Source organism: Penicillium longicatenatum (genome assembly GCF_028827895.1).
Source record: "Penicillium longicatenatum strain IBT 33135 chromosome Unknown contig_2_segment0_segment0, whole genome shotgun sequence".
NCBI lineage: Eukaryota > Fungi > Ascomycota > Eurotiomycetes > Eurotiales > Aspergillaceae > Penicillium > Penicillium longicatenatum.
This window is the reverse complement of record NW_026643120.1, coordinates 301,619-329,295: the sequence shown is the minus strand read 5'-3', so window position 1 is coordinate 329,295 and position 27,677 is coordinate 301,619. Positions and strand designations below refer to the sequence as shown.

General features: G+C 47.8%; 9 protein-coding genes across 9 annotated transcripts; 3 read left to right on the top strand and 6 right to left on the bottom strand.

Annotated features, from left to right (window-relative positions):
• Window positions 1-1,247: 1,247 nt before the first annotated feature.
• N7484_002641 (GTR/RAG family Ras-related GTP-binding protein) lies at window positions 1,248-2,563 on the top strand (the record flags this gene model as incomplete). The annotated part of the gene is made up of 4 exons (XM_057113061.1): window positions 1,248-1,450; window positions 1,504-1,605; window positions 1,656-2,339; window positions 2,389-2,563. The coding sequence occupies 4 exons, from the start codon at window positions 1,248-1,250 to the stop codon at window positions 2,561-2,563; spliced, it is 1,164 nt and encodes a 387-aa protein (XP_056973201.1).
• Window positions 2,564-3,084: 521 nt separating this feature from the next.
• N7484_002640 (putative heme/steroid binding domain protein) lies at window positions 3,085-3,943 on the top strand (the record flags this gene model as incomplete). The annotated part of the gene is made up of 2 exons (XM_057113060.1): window positions 3,085-3,324; window positions 3,449-3,943. The coding sequence occupies 2 exons, from the start codon at window positions 3,085-3,087 to the stop codon at window positions 3,941-3,943; spliced, it is 735 nt and encodes a 244-aa protein (XP_056973200.1).
• Window positions 3,944-4,212: 269 nt separating this feature from the next.
• N7484_002639 (40S ribosomal protein eS25) lies at window positions 4,213-4,814 on the bottom strand (the record flags this gene model as incomplete). Its single annotated transcript, XM_057113059.1, has 4 exons — window positions 4,213-4,235; window positions 4,291-4,500; window positions 4,696-4,750; window positions 4,812-4,814. 4 exons carry the CDS (start codon window positions 4,812-4,814, stop codon window positions 4,213-4,215), a joined length of 291 nt encoding a protein of 96 aa, XP_056973199.1.
• A 2,539-nt stretch (window positions 4,815-7,353) lies between these two features.
• Window positions 7,354-8,900, bottom strand: N7484_002638 (uncharacterized protein; the record flags this gene model as incomplete). The annotated part of the gene is made up of 3 exons (XM_057113058.1): window positions 7,354-7,980; window positions 8,036-8,829; window positions 8,879-8,900. 3 exons carry the CDS (start codon window positions 8,898-8,900, stop codon window positions 7,354-7,356), a joined length of 1,443 nt encoding a protein of 480 aa, XP_056973198.1.
• Window positions 8,901-9,473: 573 nt separating this feature from the next.
• N7484_002637 (threonine synthase THR4) lies at window positions 9,474-11,245 on the bottom strand (the record flags this gene model as incomplete). Its single annotated transcript, XM_057113057.1, has 4 exons — window positions 9,474-9,985; window positions 10,033-10,951; window positions 11,044-11,130; window positions 11,183-11,245. 4 exons carry the CDS (start codon window positions 11,243-11,245, stop codon window positions 9,474-9,476), a joined length of 1,581 nt encoding a protein of 526 aa, XP_056973197.1.
• Window positions 11,246-13,710: 2,465 nt separating this feature from the next.
• Window positions 13,711-15,365, bottom strand: N7484_002636 (general substrate transporter; the record flags this gene model as incomplete). The annotated part of the gene is made up of 4 exons (XM_057113056.1): window positions 13,711-13,866; window positions 13,935-14,359; window positions 14,416-14,812; window positions 14,880-15,365. The coding sequence occupies 4 exons, from the start codon at window positions 15,363-15,365 to the stop codon at window positions 13,711-13,713; spliced, it is 1,464 nt and encodes a 487-aa protein (XP_056973196.1).
• A 1,026-nt stretch (window positions 15,366-16,391) lies between these two features.
• Window positions 16,392-17,749, bottom strand: N7484_002635 (uncharacterized protein; the record flags this gene model as incomplete). Its single annotated transcript, XM_057113055.1, has 4 exons — window positions 16,392-17,202; window positions 17,258-17,325; window positions 17,377-17,520; window positions 17,576-17,749. The coding sequence occupies 4 exons, from the start codon at window positions 17,747-17,749 to the stop codon at window positions 16,392-16,394; spliced, it is 1,197 nt and encodes a 398-aa protein (XP_056973195.1).
• Window positions 17,750-18,914: 1,165 nt separating this feature from the next.
• N7484_002634 (uncharacterized protein) lies at window positions 18,915-20,977 on the bottom strand (the record flags this gene model as incomplete). The annotated part of the gene is made up of 5 exons (XM_057113054.1): window positions 18,915-19,628; window positions 19,719-20,241; window positions 20,311-20,511; window positions 20,581-20,635; window positions 20,680-20,977. 5 exons carry the CDS (start codon window positions 20,975-20,977, stop codon window positions 18,915-18,917), a joined length of 1,791 nt encoding a protein of 596 aa, XP_056973194.1.
• Window positions 20,978-22,458: 1,481 nt separating this feature from the next.
• N7484_002633 (uncharacterized protein) lies at window positions 22,459-27,530 on the top strand (the record flags this gene model as incomplete). The annotated part of the gene is made up of 2 exons (XM_057113053.1): window positions 22,459-23,340; window positions 24,297-27,530. The coding sequence occupies 2 exons, from the start codon at window positions 22,459-22,461 to the stop codon at window positions 27,528-27,530; spliced, it is 4,116 nt and encodes a 1,371-aa protein (XP_056973193.1).
• Window positions 27,531-27,677: the final 147 nt, after the last annotated feature.

Here is a 27,677-nt window from a genome sequence, read left to right as displayed (position 1 = left end):
AACTTATACACGACTAGCAGCTCATGGTAACTCCTTGTTAGTTCATGCATGTGATAAAATCAACAAATAAAGCGACAGCGGTCACGGGGTAACTAAGATTGATGTGCAAGACTGGGGACCATGCCATTTCTATAGTAGAAGCGGGCGGGCCATGCTTTGAGCCCTGGAGCTCGGTGCTTAACTATGTCAGAAGAAACCACCCCTCATCTTATTTGCAACTGAATACTGTTTGGGAACGATAGTATTCACGATAATCAAAATCGAGTCTACAATGTCCTTCTACCCCACGACTATCTATCGATCTGAGATATTGGACCTTATCGATAAGTGTGTCTTTATCGATAACGATAACGATAACAGGCGCGCTAAGCGGTCTCCGCCTTTTCCATCTTGAGTCTCCCAATGTGACGCTCTCCTCAACACATCCCTGTCATTCAACTTTCTTTTCTTTGTTCTTTGAGATATACTCACCTGTCACCTATTGCAGATCATCTCCCCCAACCCCGCACGATCGAGGGGGAGAATGCTGCAGTGACTGCCGCTGTCCGATCCTTGTGCTACATCCATCCTGGCCTGGTCCAGGTATCGGATGTTTGCATGCAATTGATCTCAACCAAAATCCTCCTTCTCTAAGACTATCCGGTGATCTTGCTCACCATTGATTCTTGTATGTCGGGATTCAATCGTGAGGCCCCTGTACACCATGCTGACTTGCCCCTCAGCAGTTCCCCGCTTATCTAGCTTCCCGCGAGCGGAGCTTCTGATTTGATGGAGGTAAGAAATGTTTTTTCTCGTGTTCCGTGCTTTGTCATTATAATTTTATCCCTTTGAATCTGCCAATCTCCCAAATTCCAGGCGAGATGGCCGATCACTATTCATCTCGGCTGCTTACGGTGTACCGCACCAATGGTGAGACAGACGCCTGGTCCCGGGCTTTCTGGTGTGCATCCGGCGGTAATGGAAGACCTCTAGCTTCCTTCCGTGCTGGCTTAGGGCTTTCTGGAAGGTCCGGCTGCAGAATCCTATCCATCCGGATGAAACTTCGAACTTCTTCCGAGGAAATTGCCCTTCGGCCCCCTTCTCAGGCCTTCCAGAAATGTGTTGAAAGCAATGAGTCTACCGTCACCTGCATGTGATGTAGTCGATTGCCCCTTGGGATATTTCCAGGCCTTTTCTGTTTCTTCCTCAAGCAAAATCTATATAAATGACTTAACATGCCCTTCCCCTACGTGTGCAGGTCGCGTTCTATGGGCCCTGACACTGAGCACCGCCTGTCAAATTCTTGTCTGCTATATACCCCGGCCTATAAGACAAACGCCCAGCTAAGCCTTGAGTTCCTATTACAGGGAACCAATCATGTCAGTGGGTCGGTACAGCCCAGATCTGCTTTGATCCCCAACACCCAAGCCCGCGATGCCAAACCCCGTCTTCTTCTCATGGGGCTTCGCCGGTATGTATTCTATCTGAGGCGCTTGGACAGGAAAATGATTAATGTGGTCTTAGGAGTGGGAAATCTTCCATTGCCAGCGTCGTCTTCCACAAAATGCCTCCTAATGAAACCCTCTTTTTGGAATCTACAACTCGAATCCAAAAGGATTCAATCCAGTAAGTCCCTCCAAGGTACAGCGTCAGAGCTTTTACTAAATTCCTCCCAGCTCTTTCATGGATTTCCAAGTCTGGGATTTTCCCGGTCAGCTGGAATACCTTGAACCGTCCTTTGACTTGGAGGACATCTTCGGCAGCCTCGGAGCCCTGGTGTGGGTTATCGATGCCCAGGATGACTACCTTGATTCCGTCGCGCGGTTGAACCGTACCATCTTGACTGTGCAGCAGTACTACCCAGGTATTAATATTGAGGTTTTTATCCATAAAGTTGATGGGCTCTCGGATGAGTTCCGCACAGATATCTACCAGGACATCGTGCAGCGCATCTCAGACGAGCTGAGTGATGCCGGATACGAAAATGCACCCGTGCACTACTACCTCACCTCGATTTATGACTACTCCGTTTTTGAGGCGTTCAGCAAGGTCATTCAGAAGTTGATCCCCAACCTGTCCACCCTTGAGAATTTGATCAATACGCTAGGTAACAATTGCGGCTTTGAAAAGACCTATCTCTTTGATGTGCTCAGCAAAATCTACATTGCTTCTGATACTCGCCCCGTCGACATGGCCTGCTATGAGATGTGCTCCGACTACATCGACGTGATCGTTGATGTCTCCGAGCTCTACTCGTGGGACCATCCTGAACGCCGGCCCAAGGGGGATCAGATCCAGGAAGCGGAAAGCCACGTTGTCCTGCACGATGACACGATGATTCACCTGATGGAGATGAACAAGTATGACCCCCTTGTCATTATTTAGTGGACAATGGCTGACTGAATCCAGGTATCTCTGTCTCGTTTCGGTCATCCGCAACCGTGAGTCGAAGGAGAAACGCGGCCTGATCGATTTGAACTGTCGCACGTTCCAAGACGGTCTGAATGAAGTTTTCTCGCGCCGCTGGGAACAACTGGAGGAGCCCAATCACCTTGAGCAGCTTGGCGACGCTGCCTTAACTTGATCGCATGAGCCAACACATTTCTGCTTGTACAAAACATTTGTACGAGACTCTTGACGAAGTGTGCCCGCTGCCGCAGTGGGATGAAAAAAGTACTACTGGGTTTGCATCATGACGGTGCCTGAAAGTTGTCTCTTTTAATTGCATGTCAAGTTCTTAGGTACCCATGTTCACTAGTGTAGTCAAACTGAAATACCAGCCCAGAGATTACCAGTGAAAAACCCTACTCATTTCATACATGTCATTCATTGATTCAAGGGACAGACTCATGGACTTCCAATATTAGTGTTTCTCATACCGGTGGGCTAGTGTTTCCGAGGTCCAGAATTTCAAGTCCTTGGAACTTTGTAGTTGAGGGTTAGTGTTACCTGCTATGGATGATATATATTGTGGATCATTCCCTAGCTCGACAATTCTTCCCCAGGTTTCCGACCGACTTAACTGTTGTCACACACTCAATACCCCTCAATGGCCACCTAACTTCCTCAAGTTAAGCATTCACAAGGACTCACAAATCATCCACAATGTCAGAGCTCCGCCAGCGACAGGCCGCCTCGGCACCCTCCAAGCGCAAGGAATCCATGCCGCAGCGACCGCAACAGACCGAAGAGGATCACGGCATCAGCGTCCTAGACATACTGCGCGTCCTCGCCACAATAGTCCTCGCGACCTTCGGTATCTCCTACTACATGACAAATGGCGAGTCGGTACTCTTCGGTTACCGGCCGTGGTATACACGGTGGCCAGTCGTGAAGCAATGGATTGTAAGCAACTCCACACATTCCATTGTCCTTCTCCGAGTTTCCGACCGGAGAACTTCTTTACACTCCTTTACAGCTGGAAGGGAGAATTTACTAGAAAAGAATCGCACTGACATACTCCTTACAGGCTGGTCCTGTCTTGCTTACCCCCGCACAACTTTCCCTCTACGATGGCAGTGACGAGTCCCTCCCCATTTACCTCGCCGTTAACGGGTCTATCTTCGACGTCTCTGCGAACCCGGGCATGTACGGTCCTGGCGGCGGATACCATTTCTTCGCTGGACGGGATGCAACCCGCGCTTTTGTGACGGGGTGTTTCAGTGAGGACCTGACACCTGATCTCATCGGCGTCGAGGAGATGTTCATGCCCGTGGAAGATGTGGAAGAGAACTTGACATCGGCCGAGAAGAAGGTGCGACGGGAGCGGGAGATGAGACATGCGAAGGCGCAGATTGCGCGGACTGTTGCGCGGTGGGAGGGGTTCTTTGGGAATTCTAAGAAGTACTTTCGGGCTGGGAAGGTTGTTGGGGTTGCAAAGGACGCGCAGGATGGGAAAAGGGTTCTCTGTGGGTCGGCGCAGAATCAGAGGCCGAAGAGGAGTGAAATGGATGAGAATGTTTAGTAGATTACTGGCGGTTGCAAGATAGGCTCCAAAACTGAATCCTCTACATTTCTTGACGGATTGATCGAGTCGGAAACAATATGGAAGTTTTGTAACTTTTTTATTTCATTCGTACTGCTAGACACTAGTCCATCAGGCCAAACTGTTCCACACTTCCGAGTGTCTCGGGCGTAGGATCCATGCACCACGCCCAGCCGAAGCTTCCCTTATGATATCATTCGTAGCAAAGGAAATAAAAGAACCGCGAGAAATGACGATAAACGGAACGTTTACTCGGCGGTGACGGCACGGGCTAAAGAATATGTTAGTTTTGATATGGTCGCACGGAGTCTACTGATGGAACGCACTGTAGATGTTCAGGCTGTTGTGGCCGACAATCTTCTTGATCTGGCCGCGCTCCTCGAGGTCAGCGAGAGCCTGGCGGGCAAGGCTGCCGTTGATCTTGAGACGATCGACGAGGGTGGCGACGGTGATCAGGCGGTAGGTCTGGACATCCTTGTTGAGCTTCTCAGCGACAGCCTTGTCGAGGACAACGGCGTGCTGGGCCTTGTCCTTAACTATAAATCGAAAAAGACAAAATTAGTCCAACGTCCTTGTGATATTCGATCGTAGCATTTCGCATGATGGGGAGTGATCGCTTCAACGATTCCGAGTCTCTCGCGTTGTTTCGGGGAATCCGACGAAAGTTCGAAGTCGTTGTCACGGTCGGGTGGCGGAGTTGGTGATAGAGATGGGAGATGGAGATAGCGTACCCTTGCCCTTGGACCACTTCTTCTTCTGCTTCTTGCCACCGGTAGCTGAGGGCGCCTGTTTCACGAAACCATGTTAATCTCTGTTGAATATGAGTCGAGCGTGGAAGGGCGCTCACCATTTTGTCTGTAGTGGATGGATGGTTCAAAGGAAAGAGTAGCGCAGACGGGTCTCAAGTGCGAAATGGGCCGTGGGGCCTGACTCAGCAAGGGAAGCCCTAAGCCCCAGATCATGTGATTCCACTCGGTTAGTCAAAACATTGTGATTGGCTAAGAGTCCACCACCGCAAGCTTATGTAACCATTGCGTAAGTCTATCACTGCAACTTTACGATGGAACTAGTAGGAAGTATACGATGAGCTTCCTGTCCCTTCTTTTGAATCGTGGGTAATTACTGGGGCTTGGAACTGCGGGCATTAATAACTTGTGCGATCGGCCAACACAATGGTATTTTTTTTTTCTCTTCTATTTTTAGGAAGATCAAAGTATACAGGCCCTTTCAAATAGAACAGTATACCATTGAGATATGCTGAACGAGCTAGATGCTTCGTATAAGATTCAAACTCACACAGAATTTGAATAAATTCTGAATTTATCCACTACTCATACCGCGATTCAAGCATGACGTTATGCTAGATAACGGCCATACAATACCTACACTACATTTGTGAGAATCCACTTTCAATTTCCGACATAACATCATCGACCCATCTTTGTAGCTCATGCTATCCGCTCGAGATACACAACCTATTAAGAAAAATTGCGATTTTACTGCGATCATGAAATCCATACCAGGACAGTCTCCATGCGTGCTATGCCAGCTCAATTCCAAATGCCTTTCTACGAAGACTCCACAGTTAAGTATTTGAATTGGCAGGCCTTCATTGCCCGTTACAATCTATACTCCCGTAACTACGAGCCATGTGTTGGGACCGTGTATTTGGCTGGAAGTATCGCATGATATTGCACAGAAGGATGCCATGATGCATTCCTGGGCACTAATATTTGCATTGGAGAGGAGCAAAGCTGACACAAGTCGAGTATTCGAAGGAGCAAGCAATCAGAACAGAAAAAAGAACTGCACTGCAAATAGGCGTTCCGTCATGCTCGTCTAGAAAGACGGAATAGAATAGCCAATAATCAGATTCCAACCTGCCAAACTGTAGGAGATAAAGGACTACTTATCCTCTCGCCATTTGATTGGTTGCTAACAGGCGCCAAAATGACAAGTGGGGCGACAGTATCGTTGAGCCTAAAGGTGATTTGATCCGGCACCTCAATGCTGGAGGTTCATAACAAAACGTCCCGCGAGGTTGCTCTCCTGTTGGTTGGATTATCTCTGCCTCAGAGTCAAGCGAGTTCCTTGGGGTATGAACACTTTTTTTTTTTTTTTTTTTTTCTCTCTCCAGATACCATTGCTTCTTCTTTCCCTAATTCTCCACTTCGCCTTTGCTCCACATGGCCTGGAATCTTGGTCCCCCTTTACTGTTGATAATGCCATTTCCAACACCCTGTCGTGTCTTTCGTCCTTCATCACCACGTTGTCTTAATCTTCCTTCATGACTTCAGGTCTTCATGACCTCCACGTAACAACATAACATCTTGTTTACAGTCGTGCTCCCCTCCTTCAACACCTACCCATCGCTGCTTAAATTCCTGATAGAGTCATGTAAAGCTGCCTGATATTATTCATATATTCTCTCAGCAAAAGTCTTGTGGCATTTTCTGAATTCTTTGATTCGTCTAAGAACACAAATTCACCGCTTGAGGTCAAAGACTCAAGTACTTAAGCAACATTCAACAAAACGAAACTTACATACCTGGCCTCAATAAGCTGAGATAGCAAATCAACGTGCCTCATCGCAGCTTTCTTAATCAAATCATACTCTGAACCAGGGAAGTATCCTCGAATCTGCATATAAAAACCACGGTCAGTGCAAGGCGATTCCACAGGGTTCTTACACACATAAAATTGATGGCTCTCAAAAGCATGGACCAGACACCCAATAAACTCTTCTGAAGTGCGCGGTGCCAAATACAATAGGTCCATATCCACACCTATCCATATTACCTCTTCTTTGACATTTGGGTACCAATGCCAAAATATCTGTGGTGGGATATACTGTCGTTGAAGCAAAGGGTGGATGTTCATAGGCAGCATTGCACAGTAGGGATTTGAGGTGCGTTGAGTTCCATTCGCCTGCTCCAGAACGGGGATTTTGTAAGATCTTTGGTCTCTTGGTCTTGGGCTCGTAAAGGATCTGTGATAGGGCTCTGTCAGGTACACTTTATAGTTATTAGAATGAGATGCCTGTGAGTTGGTCATGATGATGTGGATGTTGAAAATAGTACTTGGATAGAATATTGGGACGGCTTGATGTTCTGGAGAGGGTTCGAAAGGATGAAGGGATTGAAAATGGACAGATGCAAGAACTTTATATTCGATGATGGGTGCTTTTCATTGTTCTTGCAGAACAAAGAAAGAAAGTGATTGCCAATAGAAAGAAATACTCTGTGACAAAGCTTTTCTGGACTGTAAGACATTGCATGAAATAGAATTGGCCATGTTTACACGAATTAAGACAAAGAAGCATTGTCCTGTTCATTCATATTTGACATTTAATGCTCAAAATTGACTTAAAAGTATAGCATATGGTAACATTACCGGCTGATACTCCCAGTAGGAGGACCCCGGTTGGCAAAGAAATTCAACACTTCAAACTGAACCGAGCTTTCATCGGCAGAAAGATAGCCGACCACATATTCCTCCGATGATCCAAACCAAAACGCCGAATCATGCTCCTCGTCAACTAACCACTTCACTTCATACTTGCCACTTTCGCTCTTCTGCGTAGGAACTCGGGCGATCACAGGATGGCTTTGAGGCGACCACCACCGTACGATGGGTAGATTATTTGTGATGGTGTTAATGAGCAGTTGCGGCGTAGAAGGGTGCCAAATGACCTGTCGCACAGCATTTTCATGAACCAGGATAGACGCTAGCCTGGGCGTAACGTCCAAAGCCCAGATCCAGACAGCATTTGAGCGCATGGTATCTACAGTTGCGAGAAGAGTGCCATCGGGGCTGAACGTCATGATGGCCACGCCTCGAGGTGGACCGGATGCTTCGGGGCTCATGTTTATTGCCGAAGAGCTTGTTGCCTCGGCGTATTCTGCGTCGCCCATGGCACTTGTTGATCGCTCACGCCAGATGCTTAGAGGGCTCTGGTCCGCTGGGGAGACCAGGTCCGTTGGGAAAACGTGTGAAAGTGTAGTTGATGATGAGAACTGTACTTGTCAGTTAAGCTAAAGAGAACTGGCGTTGGTTCATTAGAGTGCTTACTGTGCGAGTTCGTAATAGGTCAATATTGCCATTGACCTTGCCCACAGCGAGAGTCTCCGAGACACCGCTAGGGCCAGCTGCGGGACTCCATTCAATTTGCTTGACGCCTAGATCAAAGGAATCATCCACACCGGCTGGCCCATCATATGTTCTAAAAATTTGACCATCGGCGGTCAATATTAGCACCTTGGTGCCAGAGCTGGCGGTGTCCCACACAGCAATCCACTTGCCATCCAAGCTCCACTTCAAGCCTTGGGCATCGATAGTTGGAAGAACTGTGCGATCCAAAAGCTCGTAGGATGGGAGTTCGTGAATGGTAAGAATATCGGAAGCCTCAGGCTTTAAGATGATGGCAAGATGTTGTTTGGTTTTTGGGCGGTATCCGAATCCAAGAGGGTGGGGGAACTTGGGGGTCTTGATCACAGAAGTTCGACCATTGTCTATTGAGTGAATTGCCATTTTGTTGTTCCATGCATGAAAAACAAGAACTTCGTTCTCGTCTCCGCCAAATTCAACGTTCAAGGTACCAGGTTCGACATTTTCAATCTCGGCCACGATTTGCAGGGGTTCCAGCTGCCAGACCGAGATGTGCGACTCATTTGTGATAAGTAGATGGCGGTTGTTCTTTGCAGTCCTTGAAGGACAAAACTTGAGAGATTTGACGGTGGTCTCTTTGATTCTTCCTGCCTGCATGTCTTTATGCTCCGCAGTAGGTTTTGAATGAACGACCAGGTCCTTTCCACTGATATGGGCGGCAAAAAGGCCATCATCGGAAACCACCAGTGACAAGGGAACTATTCACATATCAGAAGCGATCGAATCTGGTGGATTGACGGGACATACCTCCTCCAGTGGAAGCGTCCATTGTTGACGACGAGAAGTCGCGTAGGCAAGGATGATTTTGCGCTGCAACACGATAAGATGTACAAATATCCCCCACTCCACTGCATGCACCGCTTCAATCACACGAGATTTTCAGAGCAATAGATGCTGTCTGCCCGCTTCCAGTCCCGCGACTTTTGTATGCGCGTCCGATAAGGCCTGGACAATTGTAGATCCGCCCCGAGATAAGCAGATAGACGCGACAAGGTCATTTTAACTTCAGCGTCAACACCTCAAGCACTCTTCAGTTCGACCAGTGCAGTGGTCTAATAGATACTCTCTTGCTTACTACCTGTATATTTACCATTTATTCCCCCTAGCTAGCTATGTATCTAGCTATGTACGCACGTTCAATCAGATGGGACACAAGGATACCACAGATGAGAATTCCACGTTTGTGGTGAATCAGCGCCTCTGTAAAAGCATTGCGATGTATTTAGAGAATCGGGAATAATGTAACTTCATTTCATCAAACCATCTATCAGGATTTGACAATCAAAAAACCTTTATATAAAATTGTATGCTGACTTGATAATAATCGCAGATAATGTTTTGTTTAAGAGCTTGCCTCGGCCTTCATATCAGCCTCGGCAAAGCCCTTCACGATCTCCCTCACCTCCTGCCATGAGTTGGTCACATCAGTGACACGGGACTCCTTAGAAGAAAGAGCCTTGAGCTCCTCAGGAAGCACCTGAGACTCGAAATCAAAGCCAGCCTCGTCCTTCAAGGCCATGTTCACGACCTCCGAGAACTTTGCGGGATGAGCGGTCGAGAGCGAGATGTGGGGTGCGCTAGACCGGGCCATGGATCTGTGTGAAACGGTAATACCGACGGCAGTGTGGGGATCGAGGATGTATTTTGTCTGCTGGTAGCAGCTCTTGATAGTCGCGGCTGTCTCCGAATTGCTCACACGGTCACTCTCAAAGGTTTGGCGTCCGTTTGCCATGATATTCTCGGGCACAGGTCCGAAACCACCGGTAGATTTAAGTTTGTGGTACCAGGCCAGAACATCTTCGCCGGCCTGCTTGTTGCTGGCATCCTTGTCCTTGCCAGCGGCGAGTGCGGAATCTAAAGCTCGTTAGTTTAGATCATGTAGTAAAGAAAGACCGACATACCTCTTGCAAGGAACCACATCACTCTCTCAAAGTTACTAGAGACTAGAATGTCCATGGCGGGGCTGTAAGTCTCCTTGCAGGCATCGGTCTTATCGGCCTCCTCGGCAGGATGCTTCTCATAGCGACCAGTCTGCCAGAAGCGGTGCAGAATATCGTTCTCATTGGTGGCGACAACCAGCTTGTCGGCCGGCAAGCCCATCTTAGTAGCGAAATAACCCGCAAGTATGTTGCCGAAGTTTCCAGTAGGAGTGACAAATCGGACCTTGTCCCCAACCTTGAATGAATCGGACTTTCTCGCAAGAGAGAAGTAAGAGTAGAAGTAGAAGACAATCTGAGCGAGAATTCTCGAGAAGTTAATCGAGTTGACAGCACCCAGCTTCAGGGTCTCGTTGGTATCGGCGTCACCGAACAGAGCCTTGACAATATCTTGGCAATCATCGAAAGTGCCCTTGACGGCGAGGTTGTGCACGTTCCGGTCAATGCAGGTTGTCATCTGAGCCTCCTGGATTGGGCTGACACGGCCCTTGGGGTGCAAGATGGTGACAGAAACATCCTTCTTGCCTCGGAGACCGTAGATAGCGGCAGATCCAGTATCACCACTTGTCGCGCCAACGACGGACAGGTGGTGGCGGTCCTTGCCCACTTTTCCTTGGTTCTTGCGCACGAGCAAATATTCGAAAAGGTTTCCAAGGAACTGCAAGGCGCAATCCTTGAAAGAGTAGCTGGGCCCGTGGAAAAGCTCCAGAATGTGCAGGTTATCCTGGAGCTTCACCAGAGGAACTACTTCTTCGGAACGGAATGTCGAGTAGCTTCGGTCGATGATCGATTTCAAGTCTTCGGAGGGGATTTCGGATTCCGAGATGTACAGGCGCATAATCTGGAAGGCAAGATCGGGGTATGAGAGGTCTTTCCAGCTCTCCTGGAATTATTGTTAGCCCCGCATCCCTGGCATGCATTGCAGATCGAAATTCAGATCCGGAGTTCCATGAGGCATTGCCCGTGCATACGTACCCAATTGGTTGCCTGGGGCACTTCGTGAGGCAGGAAAAGACCGCCATCGGCGGCCAGACCCTTCAGGACAACAGTCTCGAAGGAGAGCTTTCATATAATCAGCAAATTGCCATCAAAACGAACACATGTCGAGACTCACGCCATAGTCACCACCACGGGTGGAAAGGAATTTTTGAGACTCAGTAGGAGCCGCACCTGCCATGTTGAAATTGATCTATTAACTGATTAAAGTGAATCTTTAGAGGCAATAGTCGTCAATATAGGGAAAGGTTTTTCTGCCCCTCTCCCGACGTCGGAGGGGTGAGTCACTTTATCTAGGCTTACGTGATCCTATAAGGTTTGGCGGGGCTTGCCACTCTCTCCCCGAAGGCGGTGAAGGATGCAAGGATTGCAGGAACAGCCCTGCCAGTGCCAAGTATGTGTCTGTATAAAATAATTACTTGTATCAGATTGGCCTATCTTAATTGCTATCTCCCTCACAGATATCAGACGTCTGAGGTTTTGTGTTGTTGGCGAACACTTGAATGTCCACGGGTTGATAATCTGCGAACTGGTTGGTCACTCAGTCTGGTATCCACCCCCTGATCCACTTCTGAACAACGGCTTGGTCCCGCAGCCTGGCTATGCTTCTCTACAAATACTTCATAAGAGGAGTTACCTACATTATTACCCGTGATTATCCATGAAAATCATCCTTATATGTGGAATCCACATTAGTCCCTAATCCTTGCATAGAAAATTCCTTCAATATGAAATCATTCCGTGAGTAATCCTTCGAGATGGTGTTCGCGGAATACCCCGATCACGTGCCGGAGTTACACCGATTGGCTTGAGGCTGCGACGTAAGATACAACTGTGTTATCATTTCATTTCTGGAACGGTGAAACACAACCTCATTGTGAATTTAAAGATTGACGTGGGCCATTTATGCCTGACTGAGCAATTCATTGAGCATGAGCGATACGATGAGTGCAATCATGTGCATGAAAAAGCCAAGAACACGAGGTGTTCGTCATTCGACAGACCTCTTCGAGACAACGTCCACATCACAAGGATAACAGTGATATTCAGACATCTATAGAGCATCAAGAGGAATTTATGGGCCCCAGAAAGTAGCATGTAGCTCTAATGACTCAAGGATCAGCTCATAAGGATACTGAATCTTATTTTGAACTTTTGGCATTGCATATTTTCTCATTTGATCACTTTTCGAGATAATGTGAGACCCAAACAAGGAAGAAAATTGGGTGAAGCAACACAAACGCGCGGATATCGCTTGCTATCACCAGGCGTGGAGAAAGAGTCGTCAAAAGAGGCACGTGAATGATTGGATCACTCACCCCATAAACTGTCAGATCTTCGCTCATCCAAGGTAGTGCATAAACGAGACGCTAGTTCTCCCCCCTCAAAACCTGCAACTCTATTTATCCATGATATCTGACCCTGGCCTTCTATAAGATTCTAGCGCTGCGGATGTTCTTCTTCGTTTCCCCCCGGCCCCATTATTTTTCCACAGAATATAAGCACTGCATCTACCCCGAGCTCACTCTTTGCATAGTTTAGTATCGCGATTGCCGCCATGACTTTGAAATACCCAAGGCTCTTAAGCTTCATCAAATGGTCTGACGGAAGACTTGGAATACGACGGATATTAAAGCAATGAAAGCTCCATGGTCCACCTGAGGAAGCGCTCTTGAGAGTATTTTTGAAGGAATGGTTCTCCCAAAAACCATGCAGGCTTCTCCCAAGCATCCCAGAAGGCCAGTTAATCAAAGAGAGTCCAATCAAGGCAATACAAGAGTAAGTGTTTGATATCAAATTGTACTTAGTAGTTCCCGCTATATTGGGACACAACGACGCAGAAAACGGGGCCCACAAAAACAACGCGGGAATAATAAAATAAAAATAAACTGACTACGGGTACGATGACCGAAAGTACCTTGTTCGTCACGTTGTAGCCTGATTCAGGGACATTTCTCTCCATGGGGCTATCTCATTGACAGAGGTACAGAGGTCGAGACACTTTCTAGACATCGGCGGATTTGACTTTACCAGCTGCGGACGTGCGCGGCATGCGTGAGATGGAGAATTCGACTAGGAAAACAAGCTTGGTGAGCAGATTTCGTAGGGCTGAACTCTTTTTGCCAATCACATCGCTTGCCCTGTGGAACAAGCTTTCGGGGTGGGGCCGGCTCGTCAGCTAACGTATTATTGCAAGCGTGCCGTCACTCCGAGATGGACCCCTTCCTGAACAGGACTGACCCTATCTGATGGTCTTTGCATACTAATACTTGATTGGCAATTTCATGGCTGCCTAGTCGCTTCCGTTTGTTGTGGACCTGGTCATCATTGGCAATACTCCTTTGCCAGGTCCTAATGCTGTGGGAAAGACCGCCGTGATATCCCGATATGCTGCCGTTGAATTTGGTACTGACTAACCCCAGGTCAAGGCTGAAGAAGTTATGGAAGATTTATAGCGTAGCCATGTTTGTAAATTGAATTCTATCATGTTCAAGATAAGCACTGTAATTACACATAAATGAATGGGTCGGGCTTGAAAACCATCTTGTTGCTCGGTCGACCTTGGGGGCAGGGTTGTCTGGTATTGTGGAAAGGATAGTCGCAGCGGTAGAGGTTTTGAGGCCTAAAAGACAATTCAAATTTGACCTAGGAGATCATCTCACTAGTTTCTTTCAGGTCCTTCCGCGACGTCTCCGGTAGCAAAAACACTGCCCATATCAAACCCAGGAAAGCGACTGTGAAGAAGAACCAAAATGTGCCTTTTGGTTGTAGCGCATCTTCCAACATCATCGACGGGAGAGCCTAGAATGATCAGCAAGCTGTTCTAATTGGGTACTAGGAAGATCAAAGGACATATCCAAGCTCCTTACCTTGACAAGGGCGAACCGGATGGCAAAGTGAATCAACATCAGAATGCTTGTACCAAGCGCGCGGATAGATGTTGGAAGGATCTCAGTGTTGATCAAGTACTGGATAGAATTCCAACCAAAAGCATATCCGACTCCTGTCACATAGATGGATGCAATAGCAGCTATCTCCGCCCTGTGCATATCCGATGAATTTGCTTTTGTTCCCGAAGACGATGATGCCGTAAGGAAAAGTGCAACGTAAAGAAGAGCTAAAAGCTGTAGAGTGATTCCAGATATAAGGCAGCGTTTACGCCCAATGCGATCAAGAAAAAGAAGTGCACACAGGATGGCAGCAGCAAATTTTACAGCCCCAAAAATCGCTGTCTTCAAAAGCTTCTCTGATTGCCCAGTGACACCGAGCAATGAGAAGAATTTAGGAGCATAAGCTACGCCTCAATCAGCTTTATTCGTACCAGCAAAGGAGTTTAATATTTCGGCTCACTTGTAATAGCATTTGTACCCGACCATTGACTGAGAACCTGGGCAGATAGCAGGAAAGCCAGCTTGAAAAGGTTAGCACGCTTCTTGAAAAGCAGCTTCCATGGCTCTAGTGATATCCATTGCTTCTTGTCAGTCTGCTTGGTACTTAGTTCATTGAGGATCGAGTTCAGTTCTTCTAAGATACTTGGGCTGTCATCAGGCATTTGTCGTAATCGCCCTAGAGCCTGGGCAGCCTGGCCTTGGCGTTCTGTCTCGCACAGATACCGGGGGCTTTCCAAGCAACCCAGAGAGAATAAGAGCAAAACAACAGCCATCATTATCTGGCTGGATTGAGGAAGGATCCATTGCTCAGAGCTTGTATTTGACAAATGAAGTGAGGCACCATAGCCAGCAAAATACTAAATCATTGCAATTAAGTGATATCAGCGATTGGGTACTTCGGGTTGAGCGTAGGTTTTGACTCACTCCGATCAAAATCCCAATATACTCTGATGAAGCGTATATACCAACCAAGAGACCGCGGCGGGACGTTGGTGCCACTTCAGCAAGGTATATGGGACCGACAATGCCTGTCTGGCCGATACCCATGCCAGAGATGAAGCGACCGGCAATGAGCTGACCATATCCCCCGTCTGACGTAAGGACGACGATGACGCCAATTATCCAAAGGAAGCACATCTCTCGCATTGTCCATAGCGGTCCCATCCAAGCGCTGAAGAAGTAAGCTAGGACTGCTCCCGGTAAACTGCCGAGGTGAACCATGGAAGTGATGTTGGACAATCGGTTTGCCTTTTCGGCCGCGCTCAGGTCAGATGCATGGAGTCCATACTCACGAATGAACGAGGGAAGATCTACTGTATCAGCAATGAGACCTTCATCTAAACCTTTTGCAGAACCGAGAAGCCCGAAGGCAATCGTGGCACATATGATGTGGCCGGAGATGGACTTCATTCTGTCGAAGAAATATTCTCCCTGCTCACTTTCTTTCTGGATCCTTGGGCGGAAGGTATCATTGGAAAGATAGTTCAAAAAGTATTTGCCAAGGCCGGTACTTATCAATACTCGTGCCTGTGTGATGAAAGCTCGGCAGTGCGGCAAGCACCCAAGGTCCTCCTATGCGGGTATTTTCGTCAAAGTGCAATCCACTTCATGCTCCACATTACCAGAACCTCCACGCATCAGCCTTACAAGGCGGCCAATCAGGGACCCAGAAGCTTCCATAACAGTGGGGTAACTGAATGTGAGCACATTAATTTGAACAAATTTAGCTGGTGGACGTTACGAATCTCAAGGAGCGAAAAACATGTTTATCCCGCAGAACTCGACATCTGCACGCTGGTTTCCATGGTTCCATCTTACTTGTAAGTAAATAACCTGATTAATATGGTTGATTTCATTTCGTACTATCCCATATCGGTGCCTTGCAGATAATCAGTTCCATTCATGCTTCTGCTGTATTATAACGAGTTTGCCTATCTGTACGGTGCAGAGAAAGTAATGGCCCAGACCAGCTCTGAACTGCTCGAATTTCCAGCACGGGACGATTTTCTATTATATCGATGTTATGTTTGCTGTTCCATGCGCTAGCAAGAATATTCATTGCTGCGAGTTTGAATAGGAGAGGAGCGACAGAGGCGATCTCAGGAGGAGAATGTTGATGACTTGGGCTTTTTAGAAGCAAGATGGAGGTCCATCGATACAAAGCAGCTGGATGCTAAGCAGACTGCATGAAGTCGAAACGCAGCAGAGCGCTTAGGAGACCTGGAATTACTGCATCAAGGTTCACACGACGGTCAAGCAGGCCTTGTAATTGTCGTGATAAGAGGGAGCACAGACCCTCAATGAGGATATCACTACCTCCCCACCCCTCTCTCTCTCTTCATCAATCGGACCAGAAGTTGGATTCCCAGTTGCCGCATCGTCTGACAACGATTTGAAATTATGAAACATCCTATTTCTCGTGGACCAATTACTCTATCAGTATAAATGTACAGTTCTTCGATATTGCTCATCCACAGCCACGGATTCAATGGTCTGTGGCCCGTTCTCAGTTTTCTTGTACAGCTTTCCTTCCCGTACTAAGATGTTTTCTGGAACCATGATCGGCTTTTCAACGTCACCCCATGTGGCCTTGACAGGCTGTCCTCGGAGAATTCGCTGCACATTCAACATGGTGCTGTACAGCATTCCCCAGCTAGCAAAGCCAACAGTATCACCTGCTCCCTCCTGGTGAATATCCGAGCCTTTCTCTGCCGCTCCGGCGGAACGGAAGACACCCGTGATGGCCGGATATGGTGCAAAGCACCGCAAATACCCATGTCCACACATGCGACCCACTGCCACGTCAATCTGTGAGCCGATTTCAATCTCCTCCGCGAGGCCGGATGGATTGACGGACAAAGCGGCGAGAAGCTTTTGTGCACCGTGATAGCTCACGGCGTAGAAACTGGTACAGACGGCGTCCTGGGCAGTGCAGACCATTCGGGAGTGGTCGGACCGTTCGATTGCGGGCGGGTCGCGCCAATATGGGAGGAAATGACGAGGCTCGAGGACAGTGAGGTCATCTTCGCTCTCATAATATGGGAGATTTGTCTTGCATTCCAATCCACAGTGCCCGAGCCAGAGAATATCCCAGTCATCACCGTATGGTGACGATGTTTTGGTGTTTCTTGTGCCCTGGAGTCCCCGGACTGCGAGTGCGAAACTTTGGAGCTGAGTTTTGATATTCAAATCCCAATCTGCGTCATCTTCGACAATAAGTCCGCTACCTAGGCCTTGTTCGACGATTCTGTGTAAAGTTAGGACTCAAGTCCTTGGCGCAAAAAGCGTAGAGTAGTGCATACCGTCGTATTCCATCTAAATGAGCTCGGCGAGCAGCATATTCGCTCGCACTGTGGTCTGGATTCCAGTTCTAGAAAATAATCAGCAAGCAATTCGCAAAATCGTGAGAATTGACCCATACGTATGGATATGCTTTCGGGGGGACCACGTCCGGCACTACGCCATCAACAAATTCGACTTGGAAATTGCAGACCGACGATCCCAGGACGATATTGTCGCGCTTGTCCGGTCGATTGGGCAAATTGATAGCAAAGACTTTTCCAAACTATGTTTTGATCAGCTTGAAATCGTTGTTGGTACTAACAAAAGCCAATACTTACACCTAGGGTTTGGTTTTCGATCGAGTGTATGCCATCCAAGGCCCAGTCCCGTTGTGATCGTGTAATCGATAGCTGACTAGACTTGAGAGGCCAGAATTGACAAAGGAGGACAAGCATCCCAAGCGGGATGACCAGTATTCGTCCCCAGCGCAGCTGGGTGGAGGATAAAACCATGATCGGTTGTGATGCGTGGTTAAAGCTAGCAAGATATGTGAATCATTTCGAGGATCTAGCGAATGCGGAGAGCTCCAGAGCAGTGCAGTTTGCTGAGCTCCGTACAAGTCACGGGGAGGCCAGTCACGCATGACAACTTTCGCCTTGAGGTTGAACAGAGAACAAGTCTCTGGTCGCGGAAGTCCCGGTCGCAGGTGGGAATCTCGGAGATCTTCATCGGAGCTGATTTGGACGGTGTGCCGAACCCTCACGGAGCAAGCTTAGTCTGGTTAGTGCACTCGCAGATTGCAGGAACGGACCCTGGCATGAGGGGCTTATCACACCAAGCTACGGTTGGTTTGTGTACATTTTGATCCCCACTGAAGGCGGATGGTGGATACAAGGTCCCGGGGTCAATTGTGCCGGGAACAGTACAAGCGTGCATTAGTATCTCATTCGTAGTTTAGCTCACGTGGAGTGGAGCTCAGTCCGCCAATGGGGGCGATGTAGGGAAATGCTGTGCTTCTCTCCGGCGTATGGATGTGCCCGCGCCACCGCCAATCAATTGCATGGTATTGCCGCCTTCTTACACAACGCTGAAACACGATGTAATTGCAGCGAGCCCCTTAATATGCATATTATTGGGAGTGTCCATCAGCACATGTTTCACACGATACTGCCATTGCAGGTGGTACATGGAATCACTTGTATTTCTTGAGTACACCACATAAGTCATGGGGCAATTTTCGAGGGCCATTTGACTTCACGTATCTACCTCCGCGACTATATATCGAATCATGTTGGTATTTTTAGTGTAAAAAATGGCATTTAATTTGCAAAGCAAGACAATGCATTGTATGCGGCTTCCTGTGATGTGCTTGCATGAGTTTCAAGGAAATTGTTTCAAAAGTCCCCACTACTTTCGCAGCTGAGAGCGAAAATTTGGGAAGTGGGGGGCACGTTTAGCTAGGCCTAAATACGCTATCCCACATCGGGTAGTCCCGAGGTCCATCGTCGCAATAAAGCACATTCGGCATGCTTAATGTAAACATACTGTGGGTTGATAGTATTTAGAAATCGGTATATTCTCATATAATTAGTCTTCCAGAAAAGAAACCTCAAAATTTGGGAGAGTCCAAAGCTAGTTGGAGAAGCTGACTCGAATTACGGATTATATGCATCCTTCTTAGGTAGCTTGTTTACCGGGTAGAGTAAGTGCTTCGAGTGCCTGCTCTGTTCCCTTTGCTGCCTCTTTCTTATCATTCTCCTTCACTGCGTCTTCCTTGACGGACCTCCACTCAATGAAAACAGCCCCAACGACGGTCAAGCAAGTCAAGGCCAATGCCAAATAATATACGTCAACTATAGCATCATTGTATGCGGTCTTCACACCCGCCGCATACTCAGCTGATACAAGGTTTTGGATTCCCAAAGCGCCATTCTTCAAGACAGTTCGTGGGTCCAGACCTGGCGCCTGCTTGGCCAGATTCCGTATCAGTCGATTCGTGAACATGTTTTGCGCGATGGAGAGCGCTACAATGCCACCAATTTCTTGAGTGAAACTCAGGACTACTAATGCAGTAGCGACGGCGGAATCTGGAAGAACTGTCTGAACGGCGGTGTAAGGCTGTTGGAATGCTAAACCAACACCAATTCCATATAGGATTTGATATGAGATCCACTCAGAAGGTGGGGTAGTCGGGGAGAATGTGGTGTAGAGGCCTGTGGCAATAGCCATGAAGACAGCTCCAATGACCATCACTGGGGTATAGTAACCGATCAGTGTGGTTATGGGTCCCGCAGCGAGAATAGCGAGGGCGAAAGGGATTGCAGTGGGGAGGTACATAAGTCCCGATTCAAAGGTGGTGGCGCTGCGGATTGCTTGAAAATAGATAGGGAGCTTCATTTTCGATTTTTGTTATTCTCTTGGTCATTGAGAGGTTCAAGCTGTTGTCTGGCAGTTTTTCAGGGAAAAAGGAAAGATACTCACATAGTAGGCTGTGACGAAAAGGGCTGCAGAGTTACAAAATGTGAACATAGCGCCGAAGGCGACCGATCGCTGACACAATAGCTTCAAAGGGAACATGCTATCTTCTCCTACTCGGTATTCCACCCCGAGGAATATTAGCAAGAGAGTGCCAGCCAGTGCCCAAAGAAGAATGATCCTCCAGTCAGTCCATGTGTATTCTGTTCCAGCCCACTCTAGAGCAAGGATAACAGATATCGCCAATGGGAGAAAAGTGGCAACTCCCATCATGTCGAGCCGTTTCAACTTTTCTTTGTTGGGTAGGTCGATGTGCTCCGGGCGTTGGATGTTGTGAACGAAAAAGAACACTGAAAGAATGACCGCAACGCCCACGGGAATTATGATGTAGAAGCTGATTCTCCACTCCGAATGGCGGGCCACTGCACCGCTGATTACTGGGCCAAATGCCAACGCAATGCACTCCATTCCACCAGACATGGCAGTATAGATCGGCCGATGTTTAAGCGAGGTCGTATTTGCGACGATGCTTTGAAGTTAACTGCAATTTAGCTGGAGGAAGTAATTGAGGAGCATATGGTAATAGAGATAGACTTACATACTGCTGCCGGCGAAAACACCAGCTGATCCTAAACCACTCAGAGCACGGCCAACGATGAATGCGGTTGAAGTGGCAGCCGAGGCAGCCACTGACGAACCAATAACGAACACGAAGAATGATAGCATATAGGCAACCTTCATAGAGTAGAAAGAATATATCTGTCCGTAAATAAGGACAGTGGAGCAAAATGCCAGTAGACTAAGGGTCCATATGAATTAACAGTAAGTCGAGGGCTAGATCGAGAGTGAACAAAATTACTCGACTTACTATGAGGTCCCATACCATCCTATCTTGTTCAAAGTGCCAAATTCGTCTGAGATCACTGAAGTCAGTGTAGCTACGCAGCTTGAGTCCTATTTATGAGACAATCCAAAGATGGGTCGTCAGTAAACAGGCCGATGGATAGTGGGAAGTCGTGAGGGGTATTCATCATATAGCGTACGTATCCAACAAAGAAATCTCCAGCGAGAATTGAAATAAAAAGAATCGCGAATCTGACACCTTTAGGCCGCGTGGGATTTTCAAAATCTTCCTCGACATTATGCACGGTCGGATTGGTGGGAGCATCTTTCCCCGTGGCGGTCAATGTGCCCAAATTGACCAGATCGATGCCGGCAGAAGAGGAGGCAAGGCCATCGTGCCCAGAAGTGTTAGGAGAGCCCATTTCCTGGGGTTTGAGCAAAAATAAAGCTCAATTGAAAAGACGGTTCGTGGCGAAAGAAAGGAAAGCAAGTGAAGTTCACAATGGGCATCTGCCCCTGTCCAGTCAGAATCACCTGACTAGTTTACGCTAGTTTTCCAGGTCTTAATCGCGAGATATCGGTTTAGGTGCCTCTTGGAGGCCCACTAGGATGTAATTTGTAGCTTGGGGCTCAGGGCACTACGGAGTCCGGCGGCCAGCCTGTTACTACCACCTGTTCAAGAAATGATTCGCTAAGCATGTATGCCGAGTGTATGAGATTGTTTCTCAGTCAGAGGATAAACTGTCTTCTTTAGAAAGACAAACCTGCCGAGTCACACCCAATTTTGTCAAAAAATTACCAGTCCTATCTGCTGAGTACTAATCCGCCCCCACCTGGCGAAAAATTGGGTTGTTGCCAAACCATCTCACGCGTTAATGAGGCACCCTTAGCTTTGAGATATGAGTCAATGCCCGGCATGCACAATGAGTAGATCCGATCCGTAATAACTTAGGTCATGCCCCCCGCGTTTTGAAATAATGGTGTGAGAGGGCTAATCTCCTCGTTTTTACCATAGGAGACATGACTGTATATCAGTTTCGCCTTTTCCGCTCTACAGTATTCCACATCGCTACACCTCGCTGTTGTTTCAGGCAATAGACTGACAATTAGCGGATATGTTTTTTTTTTTTTTTTTTTTTTTTTTTTTTCAGGGTTGGAGGACCCGGGGATGGTTGATTGCGGCGTGGCTTTACCCGGCCCCTGCTGTGTACTTTCTCTCTGCCCCAAGCCCCACCGTGCGCCGATCCGAAAGTGACGACATGCATGAATCGCGTGCATGCTCATGACTGCTTCTCTCTACAAGTACTAAGGCACACTTACCGTTGGAGTTTCCTTTTTTTGATTTCTTTATTTGTCAGAATTTATTCTCGAAACGCTTTCTCAATAAGAGTTGGGAAGTGATATATCAGGATCTAGAGTCCGTAGCTTCGCGGATACGAACAAGTTGCGAAGATAAATCTTTACTTATGGATATGACAGCTATCTGCGAATATGAGTAGGTAGATTCGACCAATATCTTGACATTGAACGATGTCCTACCTGGCCTATGCACTTGGGTAGTCTCCAGTATTAGGAAAAATAGAAATAAAATAATATCCGAAGCCATGTAGCACGTGACGGTCGAGGAATGGAGAGACATGACAATAGGCTGCAGCTTCACTGGAATCTGATCATATCCTTAATCCATGTTCATTCCGGGCTTTCATCTTTTGCCAAGGTACAAGATTCACACCACCCTTTCCCCATCGGGACCCCGTGTTGTGGTTGTGGGGAATTGACTCAGAGTCTCATGTTTGCCCCACTCATGCTTTCTCTTAAATCTCCCAATCTATTCCGCCTTCCCAATCCTCTACATCCCATCCCAATCATAACACCCATGTTGTGAGAAAGAGGCATACCAAATATGAAGATCCACGTGCAATTGCAGCCCCAGAGGTTGCTCGTCTGCCCGACGTCTCTCGCTAAGCATCTGCAAGCTATGCTCATGGATGACATTTCGCAAGAAAATCTCGACTCCATCAATAAGCAAATTCTTTATCAGACGCACGCCGAGGCAGTGACATGTTCTGTCTATCAAATATGGTTAACTCTCGCCTGGCGATATTCGCCGCATTTTCTTTCGGCTGCATTACGTGACCAAACATCTGCCGGAGTCCGTAAAGCAGGTATCAAAATTGTCCGGCAGTTCTTCGGTAAACCCTTACAGCAAGTACGAGGGTGGGGTCTACTTGGAGGGGCCCAGGGAATCAAGGATATTCTCGATGGACTCCCTCTAGCCGAAGTACATTTATTCGTTAAAGCCATTTCGCATTCTAGCCATCACTCAATCAGTGGATTGCTAGAGGCATATTTTGATGAACTCATGACTCTTATCGACGCATCAGAAGTCTGGATCACGAGATCGCTTTCGCGATATGTGGCTCCGTTGTATGCACACTGCAGTGCTGGAAAGGCAACAGAAGCTTTGAGGTCTGGGATTATCAGCTCTCAGACCTTCTGCCGTCATCTCGGTCGCACTCACCCTCAACTCTTGCGGCAGATTGCGATTGGTGCTGTCGAGGTACCAACCCCTGTGCGCCGGCATATCTTGGACACTTGTGCTGAGATCTTACTGGAATCAAATGAAACATACGTGCGGATTCATTCCACGGAAATTTACATCGGCAATGACCCTGGCCTGACATTTGGTGTGGATATGCTATCGCAAATCAAAGCAAACGAGCCTAATCTACAGACACGTGGGCCCTTGATCCGTCGATGGATTGGGCTGCTTTTGAACCTGGCGGTTCGTCGAAAACTGCCATTTGATGCTATCTTGCCTATCATAAACCTCAGCTTGGAAATGTGCCGAGTTGCGGATTCTTCTTATTGGTTTACCCAGAATCTTCCAAGGGAAGTCGTTCGGTGCTGGTCGGTGGCTCGGTTCGGCAGATCCGGATATGAAAAACCATTTCATGCAGCCATGAAAGCTGCCGGAACCTCATCTCCTTCCCGACCCAGGGCTACCAACCAATTAGCATTAGAACGTTGTCTAATAGAGCAAGTCTTGCCAGTCAGAGACGTCCAATTCTCCCTGCAGGTGGGTTCGACAGAGCTTAATCGCCATTTAAGTCTGCTACTCACATGTGTGCACATTGACGGAAGACTCGAGCTTCTTCAGCTACTTTGCAAGCATTTACCCACTCTTAACGTCGATCTCACGGTGTGGCCTCCGTCAGAAGAAGAACGGAAGATCTTCCCGGTCTGGTCGTACCATCTTTTGTGCATGTTGCCTAGTCCCGACTCGAAGGCGCTTTTTCATCGATCACTGCATATCCAAGATTGCGACATGTTCATACCGGAAGACTTAGTAGAGCGGAACTCTTGGGCAATCGACTGGAAGTCGCAATGCTTACTTTGGGTTGGTTGGGAATGCTCAACTGCTAAAGGGGCTGACGATTTTCCAGTCACTCACAAAGGTATCAGAATCCCGAATTATATCTGAACGCAAACGAATGGCCTAACAGCATATAGCTCTTGCGGAGATGAAGCTACGAGCAACACGTGGTCGAGAGCCCGACAAGCGGTTACGTTGGACAAAGGCAGCTATAAAACTTGCCTCAGCAACAAAGTGTCTGGACATTTTTTGCGACTTGGTGGATTGGTGTAAACGGTTCTTACGAGACCAGGTGCGTACCATCGTCGGTGCAGCAATTCAGATTATTAACTATCGATGACATTCTCCAGAACATCTTTTCTCAGATCCTGACCACCATTTTTTGGGAGGCCCGTCAAGTCCTCTCATGTGGTGCCGATACGCGACCCGCAAAGCCTGCATCGGAATTGAACCTCCGAGCTGAGATAAATAAGGCGCATCTGGCTCTGAAGGGTCTGCTTGAAAGCATGACGCTTCTCCTTCGCGAGCCTTGGGCTTCGAATTCAGCGTCGTCGATATACGGGGTCGATTCCATGTTCACTGATATTCTCCGTCAGAGGATAAATGCAGTTAAAATCTATACCCTCGACTGCTTAGCAACTGAGTCTGAGTTAATTGAAATCTTGGTTGACTCTTTAATACCCATTCTGATCGAATACGAACGTGAAGGAAATCTGGAAGGCGGGAAAGCTTTCTCCTGGAGCGGCTCCGCTGGTTTGGTCCGGTATTTCGGATGCCCTAATTGCCCTAGCCGGGTCGAGCTTGCATTTATGGACCAACTTGGAAAGGCACGTGATGACCTTTGGGCACATTTACGGGCTTGCAGGAAGCCAGATGTCTTGCTATTAGGGCCTGGTTGGCCTCGTGGTCTTCCACTCCAATCCTTGGTGCCGGATAAAGAATGGCTTTACCATGCAATGAAAAGACCCGAAGAAGCACCTTTTTTATCTTCGAGGTGCCATGAACTTCTGTTTAGCCCACGAGATATCGTCGTTGCCTCATTGCCCCAAAACTTCGAGGAAATCAACGAGTTTGTGGACGATTTGCAATTTGCAATTCATGCTATGATTTTTCGCGGCGAACAAAACGCCAAAGAAGATTGGATCAGACGTATCTGGGAGTATTATTCGTCAGTTTTGCAGACACATCCATTGCAGCTTGAGCTTTTCCAAGAATGGCTGGTCTCTATTCTTGAAAATGATTATCACAGGGACAGACAATTCAATCCATCTGGGGCAATCAACATTGTACAGCCTCATGTCACAACCCCTTTCCCATTGATATCGAATGTTCCAATTGGATTGCATGCGATAGAATGGGATCCCTTAGAGGGCTTTGAGGATGCCGTGGAAGCCTGCAAGCCTTCGATTGACACAAAAAGACCAAAAGTAATACCGAGCATGGTTCTCAATGCTCGAATTCATAGCACAAAGTGGCGAGGTGTGGATGATTATGTCCTCACAAGTGATCTCAATTCTAGACCAGGACCCAACCCTATAGCGATCTGGCTGACAGAATCATCATCGACTAACACAAGAAAAACTTCGATGTACGACAACCGGGAAGCGGTGATCTTGTCGGCTCTTCTTTATCTGAACACCTTCAACCATAATTCCCGACTCTTTCAGGCAGAATTTCCTGATAGCGAATACCCTCGCTATGGACCGACATATCTGGCTGACAAGTTTATCACCCGAGTGACCAAAGCTGGGGTTCAAAATTCCATGAATGAAGCACTTGATGCTTTGAAGAGAAATACCAAGCATATACCTGCTCAAATATTGCGGGACATTATCTGCTCGTTGCTCGACACGCTGAAAGCATCGCCGAACGCTTTCAATTATCCAAAGGTTCTCCATTGTACACTGGAGTTGATCGACCTACTATTGAAGGGCACCCAGCCTCAACTTGTGCTCGATGTGGCGCCAAGATTATGGATGGAATTTCCCAACGACTCCTCGAGCCATCGAAAGATAAGCCTCGTGAAGCTCGGAAGATGTCTTACCCCAAATCAGGCCAGCGGCATAATTCAAAGCCTTGTCGTTTATGCGGGTGATATGGTAAAAATGCCGCAAGCATCGAGTGATGGTCCACAGAAACCGTTAATGAAGGTCACGACAGTGAAGATGCTCGCGGAGAGTCTTTCCAGTGCGGACTTCGTTGCGCCAGCTACTCGAGTGCACCTCCTCGAGAGCCTGTTCAACACCAGAAATCATCTTGACATTCGTGTGGAGATAGTCAAATCTCTGCTCAAACTGGTCAGTCGGGACACCAGTACTCATTTGTTTCAAATATTGTCCACAATTTCTTCGTCTGCTGCAGGGCCTAGTGAAAGGGACACGGTCACCGATGATGACTGGCACGCAGCGGAAGTTGGCGGCCCACTGCCTCCCACACTCTCTGAGCATCCACTCCTGGATTTATTTGTCAAAGATGCGGTTTGTGGAGTTCCAAATGAACTACACTCGGATTATGTTGAAAAGGTGGTTTTGCCTTTGCTGACAGAGTCTATCCGCCAACATACCAGATGGATGACCATCTTACTCGCACGGCTCAGCCTCTCACTGTCAGATCTCGGTTTGGCCGACTCAGACATCGGTCCTTTCTGTTTCAATCTCGTCGAGTTGGTTTTCCAAAACTGGGCATGCTATGTCCCTGCCACCTATTTGCAGTATTGCCGCAGTCGCGAGTTCGTATATTTGCACCGCCATGCTTTCAATAGAATCGCTGAAGCATTTGAGTTGTCCACGGATCTGATATTAAAGACCGACAATGTGCGAGGCCATCTTCACGCCCTTCTTGAGTCCCAGCGCCATGAACGTCCTCTCACATATGTAAATCGATTCCTATTTGTGAGAGGTAATAAGCAACCAACAGCCATTTTGGATGAGACTCTGCTTGAGGACTATATTTCCCGCGTCGAAGTCTTCAGCAGGTCGCCACTCGTGTACAACGACTTTTTGAGGACATATAGCATTCAACCTGGCTACACCTTGGAAGCCTTGAAGAATTTGAGGCAAGCTGGTCGGCCTCCCAGCCGTCAAGCCTTTGTCAGGAAACTCATGATTGGTATCGTCGATGCTACCGAAAAGGTCCGGAAAGAAGGATGGTCGCCTGATTTGACCGCTTATCCTGTGACTCTCCCAGCTGCATTTGAGTATGAGGTTCAATTGCTTCCGTGGCCACCATCGAAGCCAGAGCTGTCCAGCTTGGGCATACATGAACTCATTTCGGGTGTTACCAAGTTGATCTCCAAATACGCTGCAGATCCAGTATTGCCCATCAAGATCGATGTCTTTGCGCCAATTCTGAAGGAGGTTAAGAATGAGGATAAAGTATCATGTGCTTTGTTGCTTGGAGAGGACCTCGGTGATCTGAATGATCAGCACGGGCTCATGAAGGCATGGGCCAAGGTGAAATTGTCAATGATGTTGCTGAAGGCCGCAAAAACGGCGAAAGTGCCACTGGACGGGAATGCCATGGATATGATTCACAAATGGAAATGTAGTGATATTGAGATGGTCCGGCAGATTGCATGGGAGTGGGACTGGAGCAACTAATTTAGATCCAGGAAGGAGAAAGGAGTCTGGACTTCAAGCTTAAATAATTCGAAGCCTCCAGGTTGTCTTTGGGGGAGCCGTGATGTCTAGCGAGAGACCGAGTTGATGCGCTTCCTTCCTGTATCACGAATCTATCATCAATTTGAT